The sequence below is a fragment of the Bombina bombina genome, chromosome 2, assembly GCF_027579735.1.
Source record: "Bombina bombina isolate aBomBom1 chromosome 2, aBomBom1.pri, whole genome shotgun sequence".
NCBI lineage: Eukaryota > Metazoa > Chordata > Amphibia > Anura > Bombinatoridae > Bombina > Bombina bombina.
In genome coordinates, this window is record NC_069500.1 from 1288245560 (window position 1) to 1288266513 (window position 20954).

Genomic DNA, 20954 nt, shown 5'->3' on the forward strand with positions numbered 1-20954 from the left:
TTTTATTTTTTTTATTGAATTTTCATCTTACAAAGCAATAAAATAAACATAAAGTAAATCAAAAACATAGCAAAAATACAACAATAAGATAACAATATGTTGCTTCCTGACTTCATATTTGATGATCATATTATAAGACTGTCACAGCATAACTGTTTCCTATCTTTCTAGAGGGCTTAACTCACAATAAAATACAACTCTCTGGTCTTGTCATATGAGATATTTCTATCAAAGTCGTAGTCTAAGACATCATATCATTCTTACTACCTATTAAAATTCCAATATATACTTATACTTATTCAGATTATACCATTACTACCTCTATATATTCTTCCCATAGAAATCCAGAATAATACTCTTCAAGACGATTGGTTTGCTGGTAGTGGTATTTTTCTAGGGATAATAGTCTTGATACCTGTTCTCTCCACTCCTGAACATTAGGGATTCTAGAACTTTTCCATAACCTTGGAATTAGTTGTTTAGCACCGCTTAACATAATATATAGCAGTGTTGATCTCAGTTTACACTTTATTTTGGGGGTTCTATTAAATAAAAATACAAATGGGTCATGTTCTAAATGGGTTGCTAATAACTTATCTATTTCTATCCGTATGTCGTTCCAGTATTGTCCTAATAAAGGGCACTACCAACATATATGTGAGAGCGTTCCTTCCTGATCACACCCCCTCCAACATAACTTACTGATGCTTGGGAAAATATTAGATAATTTTTTTTGGGTCAGATACCATCTGGTGAGTAGTTTCATATTGGTCTCTGTGATATTCATAGAAGATGGGGCTTTCCCCATTTGGTGGAATATTAACTGCCAGTCTTTTGGTGTCAAAGTCTTCTGCAGCTCATCCTCCCATACCTTGGTATAAGATGGTAGTTGTTTTGAATGCATAGCTAATATTAATGTATATGACTGTGATAGCCCCTTTTTCGAAGTGTCTGCAGAGTAGCACATGGATTCAAAGGGGGTAAGTGACCTGATAGTATCTGATTTGTACTTATTGTAATTTATATAGTGTGTAAGCTTAAGGTATTCATACCAGTTCTGACAATTATATATATGTTTGTCTGCTAATTCCGTTTTTGTCAACAATTTACCATTATCTAGGACTGAGTATATAGGTACCCCACAGTATATGTCCATGCCCTCTACTTTGGTTGTGTTATGTCCCACTGGAGAGTCATTATTTGCTAGTAAAGGGGTTAAGGGAGAAGGAACAAAAGAGATATCCTTTTTGTTTTTTAAGATGAGATCCCATACTTCTAGCGTCTCTGATACTAAACTTGGGGGTGATTTGTTGAGTGTCCTTTGCTTTCTATTCAGCCAACATTGACTACCCAAACTTTTTGTATCTGCCAGCTCGTGTTCCAACTTTACCCATTCCTTATCCTTAATATGTTTGCATCAATCTATAATTCTATTTAATAAAGATGCTTGTTTATAGTATAACACATTAGGTACACTTAAACCATCATTGTGTCTATCTCTGTACATAATCTTCTTTGAGACCCTTGGCATTTTGTCCTGCCATACAAGAGAATTTATATTATCCTGGAGTTTATTTAATTAGGCTCTTGAAAGTGGGATGGGCACCGTCTGAAATATATATAATATACGTGGTAACAACTTGGTAACATTTTACTTTAGCAAATTTAATTTAATTTAGGTAATTGTATTTAATTTAGTTAATTTATTTAATTACAGTGTAGTGTTAGGTGTTCGTGTAACTTATGTTAGGTTTTATTTTACAGGTACTTTTGTATTTATTTTAGCTAGGTAGTTAGTAAATAGTTAATAACTATTTAATAACTATTCTACCTAGTTAAAATAAATACAGACTTGCCTGTAAAATAAAAATAAACCCTAAACTAGCTACAATGTAACTATCTTAGGGTTTATTTTACAGGTAAGTATTTAGTTTTAAATATGAATAATTTAGTTAATGATAGTAATATTTATTTAGATTTATTTAAATTATGTTTAAGTTAGGGGGTGTTAGGGTTAGGGTTAGACTTAGGTTTAGGGGTTAATAACTTTAATATAGTGGCAGTGACGTTGGGGGCAGCAGATTAGGGGTTAATAAATAGTAGGTAGGTTGCGGGGACATTGGGGGCGTCAGATTAGGGGTTCATAAATAGTATGTAGGTGTCAGCGATGTTGGGGGCAGCAGATTAGGGGTTAATACATATAATGTAGGTGGCAGCGGTGTCCGGAGCAGCAGAATAGGGGTTTCAAATTATAATGTAGGTGTTGGCGATGTCGGGGGTGGCAGATTAGGGTTAATAAGTGTAAGATTAGGGGTGTTTAGACTCGGGGTTCATGTTAGGGTGTTAGGTGTAGACATAAATTTTATTTCCCCATAGGAATCAATGGGGCTGCGTTAGTTAGTTTTACGTTGCTTTTTTGCAGGTGTTAGACTTTTTCTCAGCCAGCTCTCCCTGCTGATTCCTATGGGGAAATCGTGCACAAGCATGTACGACCAGCTCACCGCTGACTTAAGCAGCGCTGGTATTGGTGTGCGGTAATGAGCAAAATTTTGCTCAATGCTCACTTCTTGTCTTTTAACGACGGGTTTGTAAAAACCCGTAATACCAACGCTGTAGGTAAGTGAGCGGTGAGGGAAAAGTGCTTGTTAGCACCGCATAGCCTCTAGCGCAAAACTCGTAATCTGGGATGATATTAGGTAAATGTAAGAGCCTCTATTTAGGAGCTGTGTCCTGTATTGCCCTATATTAGGGTAGATAAGCCACTTTTTTACACTAAATATGCTATAAATCCCTTCCCCATCCTTCCCACATGTCCCAAATGATACAACAAATCTTACAACAACAAATAAAAATATCAATTTAGTAGATAGTCTGAAATTGACAGAGTACAGTTAATGAACACGAAGCCCCTGACGCGGTCGCGTTTCACTTATATGCTCCCTCAGAGGTTTTTTTTTTTCTTTGAAGAATGTGTATGCTGGTGCTGCTGTGACAGGCTGGAGACTAGGTATGCTGGTGCTGCTGTGACAGGCTGGAGACTGGGTATGCTGGTGCTGCTGTGACAAGCTGAAGACTGTGTATGCTGGTGCTGCTGTGACAGGCTGGAGACTGGGTATGCTGGTGCTGCTGTGACAGGCTGGAGACTGGGTATGCTGGTGCTGCTGTGACAGGCTGGATATTGGGTATGCTGGTGCTGCTGTGACAGGCTGGAGACTGGGTATGCTGGTGCTGATGTGACAAGTTGAAGACTGTGTATGCTGGTGCTGCTGTGGCAGGCTGGAGACTGGGTATGCTGGTGCTGCTGTGACAGGCTGGAGACTGGGTATGCTGGTGCTGCTGTGACAGACTGAAGAATGTGTATGCTGGTGCTGCTGTGACAGGCTGGAGACTGGGTATGCTGGTGCTGCTGTGACAGGCTGGAGACTAGGTATGTTGATGCTGCTGTGACAGGCTGGAGACCGGGTATGCTCTAGTGCTGCTGTGACAGGCTGGAGACTGGGTATGCTCTAGTGCTGCTGTGACAGGCTGGAGACTAGGTATGTTGATGCTGCTGTGACAGGCTGGAGACCGGGTATGCTCTAGTGCTGCTGTGACAGGCTAAAGACTGGGTATGCTCTAGTGCTGCTGTGACAGGCTGGAGACTAGGTATGTTGATGCTGCTGTGACAGGCTGGAGACTGGGTATGCTCTAGTGCTGCTGTGACAGGCTAAAGACTGGGTATGCTCTAGTGCTGCTGTGACAGGCTGGAGACTAGGTATGTTGATGCTGCTGTGACAGGCTGGAGACTGGGTATGCTCTAGTGCTGCCGTGACAGGCTAAAGACTGGGTATGCTCTAGTGCTGCCGTGACAGGCTAAAGACTGGGTATGCTCTAGTGCTGCTGTGACAGGCTAAAGACTGGGTATGCTCTAGTGCTGCTGTGACAGGCTAAAGACTGGGTATGCTCTAGTGCTGCTGTGACATGCTAAAGACTGTGTATGCTCTAGTGCTGCTGTGACAGGCTAAAGACTGTGTATGCTGTAGTGCTGCCGTGACAGGCTGAAGACTGGGTATGCTGGTGCTGCTGTGACAGGCTGGAGACTGGGTATACTCTAGTGCTGCCGTGACAGGCTAAAGACTGGGTATGCTCTAGTGCTGCTGTGACAGGCTGAAGACTGGGTATGCTGGTGCTGCTGTGACAGGCTGGAGACTGGGTATACTCTAGTGCTGCCGTGACAGGCTAAAGACTGGGTATGCTCTAGTGCTGCTGTGACAGGCTGAAAACTGGGTATGCTGGTGCTGCTGTGACAGGCTGGAGACTAGGTATGCTGGTGCTGCGATGACAGTGCACACACTTACTGGTACAATGTGCACTGGTATTGCAGACACCGACAATATGTCTCATTACCCTCTTAAAAAAAAGCCCAGCCACAGTCCGGGAGAAATGCATAGAGGCTTTCCGAACTAGATCTTTGATCATCTGACTTTGCTGGTCCTAGAGTGGGGTGTCCTGAGGTCACGAGTTAGCAGTCACTCGTGTGATCTGGAGACGCGGGTTAGCAGCGTTCAGTGGGAATCCTCTAACATGTACATTGTCCTTTGTTAAGAAACTCCACTTGATTAAAGTTTGCGCTCTATTTTTCACCTCTTGTTTTTCAAGCACTGACAGTTTCAGAGTCAGCAATGACTCAGCAAGAATCAACAAGTCCAACAAGCTAGGCCAGGAGCAGGCTATGATCAGCAACAGGCAGGAAGCAATAGTACACAAAACAACCCAAGTAACAAAATCATGAACAAGCCACAAGTCAGCAACAAGAAATCCACACAGACACAGGAACTAGGTAGAATCACAATGTCAGGGCTCAGAACAATGAGAAGTTAAATGGCAGTTTTGTTTGTAAGGTTAAGCAAAGGCTTACTCATCATAGAATTTGTGATGTATCACATAGACATGTGCGATTCGTTTCGGATCGATTGGGAAATTCGGCAAATTCGGAGATTCGGATCGATTCGAATTTCCGAATCAAAATACTGCCGAATTTACTGAATAAATCTGAATTAGTTCGGATTTATTCGGTAAATTCGGATGGCCATGGATTACACTAGTATTGTACAGTATATTAGGTTATATCACTCTGCAATGGGTTACACCTAATATATAGTACATAATACTAGTCTAATACACAGCATATCCCACCTAACACATACTGAAATTCCAAATTTCCGAACCGAACTGAATCGAACCGAATCCAGCCGATTTTTTTCGAATCCGAATGAATCCAAAACGAATCCGAAACAAATTCATTCAAATTTTTCCGAATTTGAATCAATCCGAAACGAAATTCGAAAAAATCAGAATCGATCCGAACCGAAACAAATTTTTCGATCATGCACATCACATAGTATCAATGATGTCATTTGCTTGGCCAGAATTCCTCTCTGGTTTGTTCTCTCTATTTGGTTAGTGAAAAAAAGCATAAAAGCTCCTCTGTAATATTGTACAGCTTATGTTCCGTGCACTTTCTGTTCTGCCTTTGCAGAATCATCTACTAATCAATCAGGATTTGTAATTGGCATGTTTACTCTTGAATTTAGGTCTGGCCAACCTTCTGATCAGTGAATGTGATTATCAAATCAGAAAAGTGGACAGATTCAATTTTTGTAGTGAGTCTACCCAGCCCAAATGCTAATGTGTAAGGGGGTTATTAGAATGGGGGGATTCGGTAGAGGCGATTATATATAAAAGGGGGGGGCGTAGAAGTAACTAGGTTACTTTTGCACAGGATAGTGGTTACAGATACTAACTAGTGTGTGTACCAAAGTTAAAGTTGCAGGTGCAGTTAGAAACTCCTTGGCAGCTGGTCAATGGCCCCTGATGCTCCTGTTTCCACGCGAGCCTTCAGGCTCGCCGGAAACATAAGTTAAGAAGCAGCGGTCTTAAGAATGCTGCTCAACTAGTTTGCCGCCTATGAGGCAATGGACAGCAATCAACCCAATCGGATACGATCAGGTTAATTGACACCCCCTGCAAGCAAATCTGCAGAGGGCGGCATTGCACAAGCAGTTCACCAGAACTGCTTGTGCAATGTTAAATGCCAACATCGTATGCTGTCGGCATTCAGCAATGTCTGGCGGACATGACCCTCTATAGCGGATCATGTCTGCCAGACATTGATAAATTGGCCCCAGCGGGTGCACTGCAATGCCAGTTGCCTTTCTCGCAATCTCAGGATGAGTACAGTTTTTAAATTCCTTGGAGGTTGAACTTCAGCTCCATATTAGCGCTGTATTAGTGAAGCACTGTAAAACGAGGTATACCTGTATAGAGTGCAATTTTATCATACAATAATTAGAGTATACTTACATCTTTTTGTGCAAGGATTGAAGTGTGCAGGACTGGCAATATATATGATGTCATAATATTGTTCGCTAGAGTTTCCTCTAAAGGATCCTATAAGAAAAAATCATTTGTACATTATAAAAAACTAAAACTTAGCAATTGTTATTATTTTTATCAAAAAAGGCAAATGTTAAAAAAAAAATTATTTTACTGTAAAATATCAGTTTTATAGAATAAACACAAACTACTCATTTTCTTTGAAGGGACAGTAAAGTCACAATTATTCTTACATGTAGTAAATACAGCATGACATTTTAATCACTTTTCCAATTTTTTCCTATTATCAATTTAGCTTAGCTCTCTTTGTATCCTTTTGTTGAAGAGTAATACCAGATGAGCTCAGTTAGCTCAGGAGCGCACATGTGTCATCTGGCAACAGTGTTTGCAACAATGTTTATACCAATGGTGCAAATGGTGATTAGTAGGTGTGAAAACAAATTCTTATATGTCTGTCACATTATTTACTTTGTGGCCATTAAGTAATTTATATGTTGCTGCCATAAGTACAGCATAGCATACACTACATATAGGCATCAATTGTCATACTGGTAGAACTTAGACAGATGATAGTGCACACTGTGTGGTTGTTGTAATCACCCCAAGCTCAGTAGCCACTGCCTGGACCGTGAAAAGTTCTGTATTATTATGTTTTCTCATTACCTCATAGATAGTGACATGGGAGGTAGGTTCTAGTATTAGGCACCATATATAGCTGCTCCTCTACTGTCCTGGGTGTTCGGCCTCTCTGCTTTTCTGCCTATTTGTACCTCTCCAAATTGTGAATATATATACTCTTACTCTATATATGTATGTACCAACAATCTGTGCTGCTGCCCTGGATGACCAGCACGCCTGCCTGACCTCCAGCTCCTGCTGCTACTCAAAGCTGTCAAAATGTTCCCCTCCTATTTACTTCCTGTGCATTGCTGGGTGAGTGAGTCAGGCTATTATTTACTTCTGATTCAAACTGACTGAAATCCGTACAATTAACCGTAAGGGATATTTTCAATTAATTTTTTTAGGGTGATGGCTATCAAAGGATAACAATACATTCCCTGCAGTGATTGAGAATCGAAAGTTTCCATATACCAGGACACCAAGAAGGGCACAAGCACCCAATATAGAAAGAAAGTTTCATCTGCCAGTGGCTGTATATCCTAGAGGCGACATACTTGTCCAGCATTACTGAATCATCCTTACCTCATTCGATTGAGGGTTTTTAATGTAAGTGCATACCCTTAGGGGGATACATACAAGATTGGAAGAAGTTGAAATTTGAATTTTTCATTTGCCTGCTACGTTGGGACACTTAAAGGAACTTTTGATTACCTTATGAACATATAGGTGCTACCCTGGTGTACTTCCTAATCTGTGTCCTAAATTGCTATAACCTTAGTACTTTATATTAATGTACTGTACTATTTTTGCATTTATTGTTTGAACATATGTTATTCTTAAGTATTGATCTATACATTATTTATAGCCCTTAAATAGGCTATTATACTCATCACCTTGCTCACGCTGCGCCATCTCTATACATCTTGTGTATTCATATATATATATATATATATATACACACACACTAGTAATATGTCAAGGCTCCTATGCTGCTACCCTTGAGAATCAGCCTGCCTACTTTTTTGTCCATTTGCGCTGCTGCTTTAGGTTGTCAAAATATATATTCCTACTCTATGTACCAACAATGTGCCAGGGCTATTTCCCTGGGTTCCTATCTGACTTGCCTAGAGCTAACACTCTGACACTGTGTTCTATCCACTGTCCAATGCCTATTGAGTTAGGCCCAGCTACTAACTACTATGTTATGTTCTGCTAATACTCTGCTGCCATAACACATTGACAACAAATATTTCCAATCATAGAGCTTACCATTTTTATAACTTTGCTTATAGTCTTCAGTTCTTCAATTCTCTTCTTTCTCTCCTCATTCTCCACTTTTTTTATTTCTTTATCATCATATTTTCCAAACTGCCACTTGTTGCTCTACAAAATATAGCAAAAGTGTTGAAATCACATGTCTTTGCCTATCCTGTGAGCCCCATGCAACCTAATATACAGCGTGTTCAGATCCAAGAAAAACACTATTTCTACAATTAGAAGACAACATTGTCCTAGCATTGTTTTTTTAATTATTATTATTATTTTTATTGTGATTCTAAACAAGTCACAACAATCAGATTGCATTACATATTTCAAAAAAATCTACAAAGAAAAAAATATGGTATTGGGTAGTCACTTCAAATAAATATTCTGCAGAGATATAAAGCACACTCAACAATTACAATATGAATATAAAATAATATTATCCAAATAATTATATACTGTATTAAGTATACATCATTCTTTTCCCATCATAATAACATAGATACAGCCCCCCTAAAGTATAACAGAGTGGACTGTGCGATAAAGTTATATCTCCTAAAGATGAAACCAGACCTCTCACAAACCCTTAAAGTGATATCTATCTAAAAGGGGAATTGCATGGGGAAAAAACATAAAGGGTCACTTTTGGACCTACAAATTAAAATAATCAATATTATATTTTATACAAAAGAGATGCAGGCATCAACTGGAAGGATGCTTACTTAAAAGTGAAGTAATTGAGGCATATTTAAGAAATGTCTTGCGGACATGATCCGACAGTGCGGATCAGGTCCGCAAGACATCGCTGAATGCGGAGAGCAATACACTCTCTGCATTTAACATTGCACCAGCAGCTTACAAGAGCTGCTGGTGCAACGCCACCCCCTGCAGACTCGCGGCCAATGGGCCGCCAGCAGGGAGCTGTCAATCAACCCGATCGTACTCGATCGGGTTGAATTGTTGCGATTCCTGTCCGCCTGCTCAGAGCAGGCGGACAGGGTTATGGAGCAGCGGTCTTTGTGACCGCTGCTTCATAACTGCTGTTTCTGGCGAGTCTGAAGACTCGCCAGAAACACGGGCCGTCAAGCTCCTTTCGGAGCTTGATAGATAGGCCCCATTATCTTGAAGTATAGTGCGATGCGACAGATGTTATTCAGTCTTGGACTCTGAGACTAATAAGCTATGCTATATAAAAAAAATATGGTTCCAAATACATAATAGTATAATTAGAGGTTAGATGATCATAAAATAATATGTATCATGAATCCACAGTGCTCTAGCTGTAGGCACACCCCACACATTTATATAAATAACACTTTATAAACCCCCTAGGCTATTAAAGAATTTTTAAAAAATGACCCCTAATGTAAATTAGTGGTCTCCTAGACTAAGATTACTAAATAGAAGGGCTTATAGGGGATTAAGCAATTAGGGCCACTCTTGCACCCATTATATAAAAGATATGAAATAAAAAATCAGGAGCTAAACAAGACTCTTTTTGGCCTTTGTCAAATAATCAGTGTGAAAAACTAGCATTATATAACACAAATGGCAACCATATTAAAACATTCAGTACCGTTACAACTGAAGCTCATAACTTAAACAACTTGTGTATTGGAGCAGTTACACAAATATGATGCAGCCCTATAGTGTATGTCATCTAAAACTCTCCAAGAGTATTTAGCTAGCAAACAAAAGTAATTTTATATTAGGCAGGCACTAGTTCAGTTATAAGTATACATTATATACAATCATTAGGGCTTTCTGTATAAATACTGCCTTATATCTGGGTAAGTTAAATAGTCATAACATAAACCGCAATGTAAGATAGATATATATTGACTAGCACAACTATGTACTTACATCCATAGCAAATAAAAAAAGATATTCCCTCGATAGAAAGAAAGGTAAACAACAACATTTCTACAAACCATGTAAATAAAAAGTATCTATAAAACAAAAAAGTCACAAAGTGCATGATGTGGTCCATATCAAACATGCCTTCAGACAGGCTTCGAAATCCCGGTCCAGGATAGGATGGTAGTTTCCCTACGTATTTGGAACAATGAAGAGGTTGGAATAGAAACCCTGTCCTTTTTGAGAGATTGGTACAGGTTAAATAATTTCCATGTCTTCTAAGTCTGAAACACATTGGACAAAGGCAGCTGCCTTTAAAAGATCTCTGGTAACATGAGACAGATGGAACCATTCCCAGTGAGGTCTGGTGCGAAAGCCTATGTGATAACCGTGGCATATGATATTGAGCACCCAGGGATCCTGAACTGGTTAAGACCAGGCCTTCTGAAACCCAATCAATCTTCTCTCTACCAGAAGATCTTCTGGACAGGGGGCTGTCCCTTCATACATATTTCTGATTGGAATTGGACGTTTTTTGTCTGTTTGTTGAAGAACATACTGACATCCAGGGAGGTTTGGAGGAATCAGACTTTTGGGTTGGAGTGGGACTTTGAGGAGTGAAAGGAACTAAAATGATTTGTTTGTTTGTACTTCGCCTTAGACTTATTGTCCTGAGGTAGAAAAGTCCATTTTCCCCTGGTGACCATCTTGATAATAGAATCCAATTCTGATCCAAAAAGCATCTTCCCTTTTAAAGGGACCGGCAGCAACCTATTCTTTGAGACCATATCAACTGACCAAGATTTAAGCCATGAGGCTCTTCTTAATAAAACTGCAATGGACATGTTCTTGATATCATTTTTAATGATGACAAATACCACATCACAAATTAAATCATTAGCCAATGCAGTTGTAAATATCCTCAGAAGATAGATCAGAGACCAGCTGATAAAGAAAATCATAACAGAAAGCCACCTCTGCGGCCACGCAGGTGATCACTACTGCAAGTCTAAGCTGAAGAGCTGTCTGGGAAAATAATTTTCTAAGTAAGGATTTAGATTTGTGGTCCATCTGATCCTGAAACAAAGAACTATCCTCCATAGGAATAATAGCACATCTCGCTAAAGTGTAAATAGGCCCATAAACCTTAGGAACTCTTTTCCAAGCTGTTAAATTATTTTTTGAAAGTTGATACATTTTGAACCTGTAAGAAGGTGAAAAAGGAATGCCTGTTTTCTTCCACTCTTTGACTATATAATCTGTGACCAAATCTGGTGCTTCAAATGTTTTAGACACTTTGGGCGGAGCTTTAAATACCTGATTCAGTTTTTTTACTGGCTTGGAATCCTCAGGTTTCGGTTTTGATAGCTCTAAGGTATGAAAAACTTCCTAAAGTAGAATCAGACGCCTACTCAGTTGGTTCAGGATCTTCAGAGGAAATTTCACCCTTAGAGCCTTCAGAAAGAGACTCAGCCGAGTCAAATCTTTGTAAGGCAGGTGATAATTGAGCCTGGGGTACAGGACCCTGCATATTGCAGTTGGTGTGAGGTAAATCTCCAGATTTTCACTTATGCTTATTTGGTTTGGGGATGGCCACAGAAGCTCCATCATAGTCTTTTGAAGACTTGATTTAAACTCTGGAGAAAAATTTGTGGAATCCCCTTGAGCCACATAAATAGACATGGGCACTAAATGTCTGTCAGGTGCCATACTGACAGGATTATGGTTTGAGACCTGGAGGTGTGGGACATAATTAGTACACAACTGGTTAAATTGGTCCACTGGAACAGTTTTGCAGTGTAAACAGGGATAATGGACTGTAGTATGTTCCTAGACTGCATTATGTTCTCTAGGGGTCTTTTACAATGGGTCTGTCATATTAGATGGGGGTACAGACATGACTCCAAAACTTTAAGAAAAACTGAGGGTAGATAGGCATAAAGATATATCCCATAAATCTTAAATAGCAAGTGTAATCAACCTATAAAGGAAAAAATAATAATTTATTCTTACCTGATAAATTAATTTCTTTCTTGGTTGTGAGAGTTCACAAAACCTTACTCTTGGGAATTACATAACCTGGCCACAAGGAGGAGGCAAAGACTACACCAGAGCTTTAAGTATCTCTCCCACCTTCCTTCCCAGTAGTGCATATAGCCAAGGATAGGAAGAAAAAGAAGGAAAGAAAGTAGGGTAAAAAGTTGCAAACTAAAACTGCGGCAACCATCAAGCAAACCTGACAGGATCATAGACTCTAATAACCAAGCAGGAAATCAATTTATCAGGACAGAATAAATTAAGTTTTCTTTCTAATGGTTGTGACTCCACAACATCTTACTTTTGGGAACTAATACCCATGCTGAGAAGTCCATGAATTAGAGTGGGATAAAAAAACATGTAAAAGCAGGCACCTGTTTATCAGCAACCACTGCCTGGTTATGCAAATATGCAAAGAAGACCAACTTTTTCATTTAGTAAAGGCACTGCTAAAGTTGTTAATAATGTCTCATCTCTCCCTGCACTAGATGAGCCTAAGGTCTACCTGATCAACTAGTCTGTTCCAATTTCTATCAAGATGGAGAAGAGTTGACGCTTACAAAAAAATTTCCTTAAGCCATACATGTAATCATCCTTAATTAAAGTCTAAAATTTTAGCCGTTGGTCAAAATAAGTTTATTAAGATGGTTTATGATGTGAGAAACAATGCATAGGTTCAAATAGCGGAGCCCTAAGAACCTTCAAAACCAAGTTAAGGTTCCCCGAAGGGGAAGCAGCCTGATAGCCTGATAGCTGGTCTTAGCCCGCCCTGCATCACTAAATGCCAACAGCATACGCTGTCTGAGTTTATCATTGCACAAGCATTTCTGCCGCTAGCAGGGGGTGTCAATTGGCCGCTAGCAGAGGGTTTCAATCATCACGAACGTGCAGAAGGCTTGTTCAGAATAAGCAGCATCCATTGCTTGGTAAATGTACCCCAAAGGCTTAAATGTCAAGACTGAAATGGCAGAAATTTACCCTTTAAGGGAACTGGCTGATAAACCCTTATACAACCCCTTCAAATATGTAAGAATTCAAAGAATTCTGAAAAAGTTCCATCTGTAATTCTTAGACTCAAATTAGGAAAAGAAAACTTTCCAGATTTTGTGATAAATGTCTTGTAACATGCTTGTGGATCTCAAGATCTTGCACAATACTGGGGCAGCTTGTAATTATAGAGGGTCTATGTCTGACCTTCCCCAACGATTCACAATCTGATCAAATACCTCCTGATTCAAGGACCATTTGCCGGGGTGAAGTTACTGATGATTGAGGAAGTCTGGTTTCCAATTGTACACACCTAGAATGCGCTAGACTGGTTCGCTAACTGTTGCTCACGAGCGACAGTGGGTTTATCATGAATGATTGCACACATATTACGTTACGTATTAAGTTGACAATAAATGTGTTTGCCGGAGGACAACTGAATTTAACAAGCGTAGGGATAGTGCAGCTTCAGAGCTCTGTTTAACTATTACACAAGAGAAAAAAGTTGCCCTAAACACATCAAAAATACAATCAACAGTACAGTTACACTCATAATAACACTGTCTAATAAAAAATGAATTAAACAAAATATTGCATAACAAAGTTATAAGGACTCAAAGATATGAGGTCTCAAGTGTTAGAAAAAAAGACTGCAAATGGCTTTAACATAGAGATACATACATATACATATATGTATTTATATGTGTATATATGCATTTACAGACATATATACACATATAAACACATGAATATATATGTATACAATATACATTGGAGTCCTTTGCAGTCAAGTAGCTAAAAACATGTAAAATCATAAGTATGCAATATTGAATTCATACTCACTAGCTCCCAGTAGTGCATTGCTGCTCCATCATACCAAGACAATGAGGCCAATTTATTAAAGGTCTTGCAGACCTGATCCGACAGTGCGGATCAGGTCCGCAAGACCTCGCTGAATGCGGAGAGCAATACGCTCTCCGTATTCAGCATTGAAGAGCTGCAGACTCGCGGCCAATGGGCTGCCAGCAGGGAGGTGTCAATACGTCCAGCAGGGAGGTGTCCATACGGAGCTTGATAAATGGGCCTCAATTAATCAAATGTGATAATAGAAGTAAATCTTAAAGTTATTTAAAATTGTATGTTCTATCTGAATCATAAATGAAAATGTCCCTTTAAAGTCTATTTTTTAGTTTATATGTTTATTTTGTAATTTATTTGCTGTGAAGAAGAGGCACATTATTTCTGCCGGCGCACATTCACAGTTTTGAGAACTACAAAGCTAAGAATATGTGATAATATCTTCAAGATAGAAAAAATTCCCCAAATAATCTTACAGAAACCTTTACGAATGTGACATTGTGAATGGATTAATAGAATTAATTTACTAAAATAATATAACATTACAGTAATCAATTTACAGGCTCATGAAACCTGGTTCCTCAGACGTCACAGCATTATAATGTATCTTAAATAGAAAAATAACTTTAGAAAGAGTTCAATTCTGCCAAAAACATTATATGCAACAGTTGTAAATAGAGAAATACCACCACAATCATAATATATGCCTACGATACCTTTTCTGGGTAGGAAAGAAGCATCAGTTTGTAATTAGTGGGATCTTTTTTCAAATGTTTTATAAAATCACTTCCACTGAGCATGTTTTTAACTTCCGTTGCACATACTTTGAAGGAAAATTCATTCACTAGGATTACACCATCCACCTGCAAAATATGGGGTTGTTGTATTCATTAGATAAGTAGAATTTGCTTCATAGGATAGAAAGCAAGGTTAAATAAAATAGATGAGACATAAAGAAAATAAAAATGATGACATCAAATAAATTGTGCTTGAATAGAAGTCTTAGTAAATGGGCTACACCTGGAGCAAGATTACATATACAGCGTTGCCCGCAAAAGCCTGCGTCGCCAGTTTTTAGTCCGGTATTGCAATCACATATACGGTGCCACTTATAAATATGGCGCGTATATTTCATCCGTCGCCCGCTAATTTTACTCCCATAAACTAACAACCGCGTCGCAAATCGGTATCGTATATTCAGCGCAAGGACTTACACGGCAAAAATGGAGACATTTTACTCCATTTTCACCTCGCCACACATAGGCAGGCGCAGCAAACCTTTGCGCTGAATATGTGAGCACCATAACTCCCTGAAAGTAATAACAAACACCTAACGCATGCGCAATATCTATCTAATGTCAACCGCCACCCCCCACTGCAATAACTAATAAAGTATATTAACCCCTAATCCACCAAACTCCACATCGCAAAGCATCTAATTAACCTATTAACCCCTAAACCGCCAGCCCCCCACAAGGCAATATACCTAATAAACATCTAGATTACGAGTTTTGCGTTACGGCTTTTAACTCTGAAAAAATGGCAATTTCAGCGTAAAAGCAGTAACAGAGCTATTAGGAGTCGTGTCGGTAAAGCTATACCGCAAGCATTTTAGCCTGTAACGCAACTTCCATCCCGCACTCAAAAAAATGACATTTTTGCGTGGGATTTCCATAGAGCCAGTATTACAGGTTGTGCGTTCCAGCTAAAATGCTAGCATTACAGCCTATACCGACACAATCCATACCACCATCTGAAAGCAGTAGTTATGGGTTTTGCAAAACAAAAATGTTTCACAAAACTTGTAACTAAACTTTTACAAAGTACACTAACACCCATAAACTACCTATTAACCCCTAAACCGCCACCCTCCCGCATCCTAAACACTATTTAAAACTTATTAACCCCTATTCCATTACTCCCCAACATCGCCGCCACTATAATAAAGTTATTAACCCCTATTCCGCCGATCCCCGACATCGCCGCCACTATAATAAAGCAATTAATGCCTATTCCGCTGCTCTCCCAGACATCGCCGCCACTATAATAAAGTTATTAACCCCTAAACCTCCAGCCTCCTACATCGGCACCACTAAATAAACCTATTAACCCCTAAACCGCCGGCCCCCCACTTCCCAAAACACTAAATTAAACTATTAACCCCTAAACCTCCAGCCTCCTACATCGGCACCACTAAATAAACCTATGAACCCCTAAACCGCCGGCCCCCCACTTCCCAAAACACTAAATTAAACTATTAACCCCTAAACCTAACACCCCCTAACTTTAAATTAAAAATACAATATAACATAATATTTATTATCTTTAAATAAATAAAAACTTACCTCTCAGGAACGGATTGGGAATAAAAAGCAGCCCTGGAAAATTTGGGACCACACCTATTTTCTGTTGACTCAGTATAATGCGCCCTCCACTTTTTTTAAAAGAGATTACTGGGATACTCTTCCCCCCAATATTTATTTTCAGAATTATATTATTTTAGTTTGTATTACACAAAAGGACCAGATTGTTGTTATATAGACACCCTGCAACCCAATTACATCCATTAATTACCCTTTAAATTGTAGCTTTACAGCCCCAGCTGTTGCAGCCCACCGGGAAATTTCCTGGTATCCTGGTAGTCCAATCCGGCCTTGTTACCTGTGAAATAAAAATTAACCTAACCTTACTATTCTAAAAAAAAAAAAAAAAAAAAATACCAATTAAAAAAACTAAATTACCAATTTAAAAAACCTAACACTACGACAAACAAATTCAACAGTAAGCTTACAAAAATAATAAACTAAATTATCAAAAATAAAAACAATTACACCTAATCTAATAGCCCTATAAAAATAAAAAAGCCCCACCAAAATAAAAACACCCCCTAGCCTACAATAAACTACCAATAGCCTTTAAAAGGGCCTTTGTAGGGCATTGCCTTAAGTTAAACAGCTCTTTTACCTGTCAAAAAAATACAAAGTCGCCCCAACAGTAAAACCAACCACCCAACAAACCCCCCAAAATAAAAAAAAAACTAACTCTAAAAAAAAAAACTAAGCTACCCATTGCCCCTAAAGGGGCATATGTATGGGCATTGCCCTTAAAAGGGCATTCAGCTCTTTTTCATTGCCCTACAAATAGCCCAAACCCTAATCTAAAAAAAAAAAAACAACCCAAAAAAATTAAAATAAAACCTAACACTAGCGCCAGAATATCTACTCGCGGTTCTGAAGTTCAGACATCCATCTCCATCCAGGCGGCGAGAAGTCTTCATCCAGGCGGCGAGAAGTCTTCATCCAGGCAGTGAGAAGTCTTCATTCAAGCAGCGACACCTTCATCCATCTCGGGGACGTCTTCTATCTTCAAAAAATAGACTTAAGTGACCAGCGCCAAAAAATATAAATTACTACAAACTCCAACTAGAAAAAATAGGTTACCCTCAAAGACCTACAGGACTAATCAATACAAAATACAAAGCACTAGGGAGCGCTGAAACCAGCTTAAGAGTAAGGATTATAGAATATATATAATAATAAAACACCTAACCTGATACTAATATGATACTACTATAATAGGCAATATGTATAATACATGTAAATATAAATTGTGAATTATGAATTATGTGTGAAAAAAATCTTTTCAAAATTGGAAAAAATTATATATGAAAAAAATTCTATGTGAAAAAATTCAATTCTATAGAAGATGCCAGCAACAAATACTAGAATTGCATATCTATATATAAAAAACTTTATTACAATATAGGTCGACCTATTCAAGACATACAATAATAAATCACAAAATTAAGGAAAAAAGAAAATTAGTATAAAAAACTCCTTAAACCAAAAGTTCATGCATAAGAAACAGTTCCCAGGAGTGGACGATTTTTCGGCTTGTTACTATGTGGACCCACGCTCATACAAGGATGCTGTTCTGTGTATAGTTGTAAGAGGGGCGTTCCCAGGACAAAAGAGGCAGTCGCAGCCAATGATGGTATTTCCCCTACGGACAAGGAATCCTCTTAGTAAATGTCACACAGCAAATAGCAGGGGAAGTTACATCCGTACTTACATAATAATAAGCAGCAACCGGCCTCCAAACTTGAACCAACGATCTGTGGACACACCTTCCAATAGTAACCAATGGCCACTGGAAACAGAAAAGCTTTAACAGGGAAAAGCAATTAGATATACTAGGCTAGAAACCCAGTGAATTTTTTGCAGCTTTCTTTTACAGGATATGCATTCTCGCTCCCAAGGCCTGTTTATAATGGCCAATACTGCACAAAAAACACCTAGCAGAGGGTTATTCAGCCACAAGATATCTGCACAAATAAAATACTCCAAAGGTGTAGGAGTTAGTTTAAAATAGAGCAAATAGAGCAACTAGTTTCAAAATGTAATATCTTTTTCAAGCTCTAAAGACTAGTTTCAAAATGTAATATCTTTTTCAAGCTCTAAAGAGCTTGAAAAAGATATTACATTTTGAAACTAGTTGCTCTATTTGCTCTATTTTAAACTAACTCCTACACTTTTGGGGCTCCATGTACTAAGCAGTCAGCGAGCTACCCGCAACAAATCTCGCGTCAAAATTCGCAAACTGATATGTACAAAGCTGTCAATTATGTTAAAACTTGCATCTTTAAAATTGCGAGCGTACTTATCCGCCAAACCTCGCTACCGCTCCATTTTTCACTGTAATTAGACACATTTGACCACCAACTCGCCAAAAACGAATGTACTAAAAAATCTATTTGTCCGCTCGCTACAATTTCCGCTCCCACCTCGTTATTTTTGCCTCGCCACCTTTTAGGTGGCGGGCAAGGTACAAAACAATAGGAAAGTCAATCTAGACGCCAGTCTAGACATATATAAAAGGCAGTAATATCAGCATTGTACTTACAGCATAACTGGCGTCTAATTTGTCTCTCATTTCCATGTACATAAATTGCGCCCAATTTGTCGACTGTAATTAGAGAGTAATCTATATTTTAAATTTGTATTGTATAGTTGTCAATCTTTATAATTATTTTTATATTAATATTTATATATTATCAGATCCAGATGAAGCCATATCCAAATTGTAAATAAATATTACAAAAATAACGCTCTGTTATCACTCTTCAAAAAATTTTGAACAATAATAAAGTTGTTTAGATAAGTTGAACTTTTATAGGAGCAAAATTCTATTCCCGTGACTACTATGATGTTCGTGACACCTTGCATGTCACGTGTTAATAATTGGCCAGACAATTCAACTGAAAGTTAAGTACATCAGCTTAGTCGCGGCGAGCGAGGCGTCAAATTTATCAACAATCCGCAACTGCTCGCGGCGGGCTAGACTTGTCTATTTATTGGGGGAATATTAGTACATAGCGACAGCGGACACCATTTCGCCCGCGGCGAGTAACGGCGAGTTTATCCGCGTCTACAATGACGGATGAATTGACGGCTTAGTACATGGAGCCCTCAGAGTATTTTATTTGTGCAGATATCTTGTGGCTGAATAACCCTCTGCTAGGTGTTTTTTGTGCAGTATTGGCCATTATAAACAGTCCTTGGGAGCGAGAATGCATATCCTGTAAAAGAAAGCTGCAAAAAATTCACTGGGTTTCTAGCCTAGTATATCTAATTGCTTTTCCCTGTTAAAGCTTTTCTGTTTCCAGTGGCCATTGGTTACTATTGGAAGGTGTGTCCACAGATCGTTGGTTCAAGTTTGGAGGCCGGTTGCTGCTTATTATTATGTAAGTACGGATGTAACTTCCCCTGCTATTTGCTGTGTGACATTTACTAAGAGGATTCCTTGTCCGTAGGGGAAATACCATCATTGGCTGCGACTGCCTCTTTTGTCCTGGGAACGCTCCTCTTACAACTATACACAGAACAGCATCCTTGTATGAGCGTGGGTCCACATAGTAACAAGCCGAAAAATCGTCCACTCCTGGGAACTGTTTCTTATGCATGAACTTTTGGTTTAAGGAGTTTTTTATACTAATTTTCTTTTTTTCTTAATTTTGTGAATTATTATTGTATGTCTTGAATAGGTCGACCTATATTGTAATAAAGTTTTTTATATATAGATATGCAATTCTAGTATTTGTTGCTGGCATCTTCTATAGAATTGAATTTTTTCACATAGAATTTTTTTCATATATAATTTTTTCCAATTTTGAAAAGATTTTTTTCACACATAATTCATAATTCACAATTTATATTTACATGTATTATACATATTGCCTATTATAGTAGTATCATATTAGTATCAGTTTAGGTGTTTTATTATTATATATATTCTATAATCCTTACTCTTAAGCTGGTTTCAGCGTCTTCTATCTTCATCCCGGCGGAGCGGAGTGCAGCCATCCTGCGCGGAGCATCCTCTTCATACGGTCACCGCCGTACATTGAAACTTCAATGCAAGGTAGCTGTTTCAAAATGGCGTACCTTGCATTCCTATTGGCTGATTTGATTCTTCAAATTTAAATCAGCCAATAGGATGAGAGCTACTGAAATTCTATTGGCTGATTTGAATAGCCAATATAATTTCATTAGCTCTCATTCTATTGGCTGTTTTGAACAACCAATAGAATTTCAGAAGCTCTCATCCTATTGGCTGATTTGAATTTAAAGAATCAAATCAGCCAATAGGAAAACAAGGTACGCCATTTTGAAATGGCTACCTTACATTGAAGCTTCAGTGAACGGCGGTGACCGTATGAAGAGGACGCTCGGCGCAGGATGGCTTCCAAGATGGCTCTACTCCGCGCCGCTGGGATGAAGATAGAAGACGTCCCAGAGATGGATGAAGGTGTCGCCGCCTGGAAGAAGACTTCTCGCTGCCTGGATGGAGACTTCTCGCCACCTGGATGGAGATGGATGTCCGGACTTCAGAACCGTGAGTAGATATTCTGGGGTTAGTGTTTGGTTTTATTTTAAAATTTTTGTGTGGGTGTTTTT

At 38.8% G+C, this 20954-nt stretch overlaps 1 protein-coding gene across 2 annotated transcripts in view; it reads right to left on the bottom strand.

Moving 5' to 3' along the window:
• LOC128650283 (uncharacterized) overlaps positions 1-20954 on the bottom strand; it is a 422276-nt gene that overhangs the window by 173449 nt on the left and 227873 nt on the right. For both annotated transcript variants that reach the window (XM_053704109.1, XM_053704108.1), the window contains exons 11-13: positions 14715-14861; positions 8266-8379; positions 6343-6429 (exon numbers count right to left, since the gene is read on the bottom strand). In XM_053704109.1, the coding sequence (XP_053560084.1) occupies positions 6343-6429; positions 8266-8379; positions 14715-14861 (348 nt within the window). The remainder of the gene's footprint in view (positions 1-6342; positions 6430-8265; positions 8380-14714; positions 14862-20954) is intronic.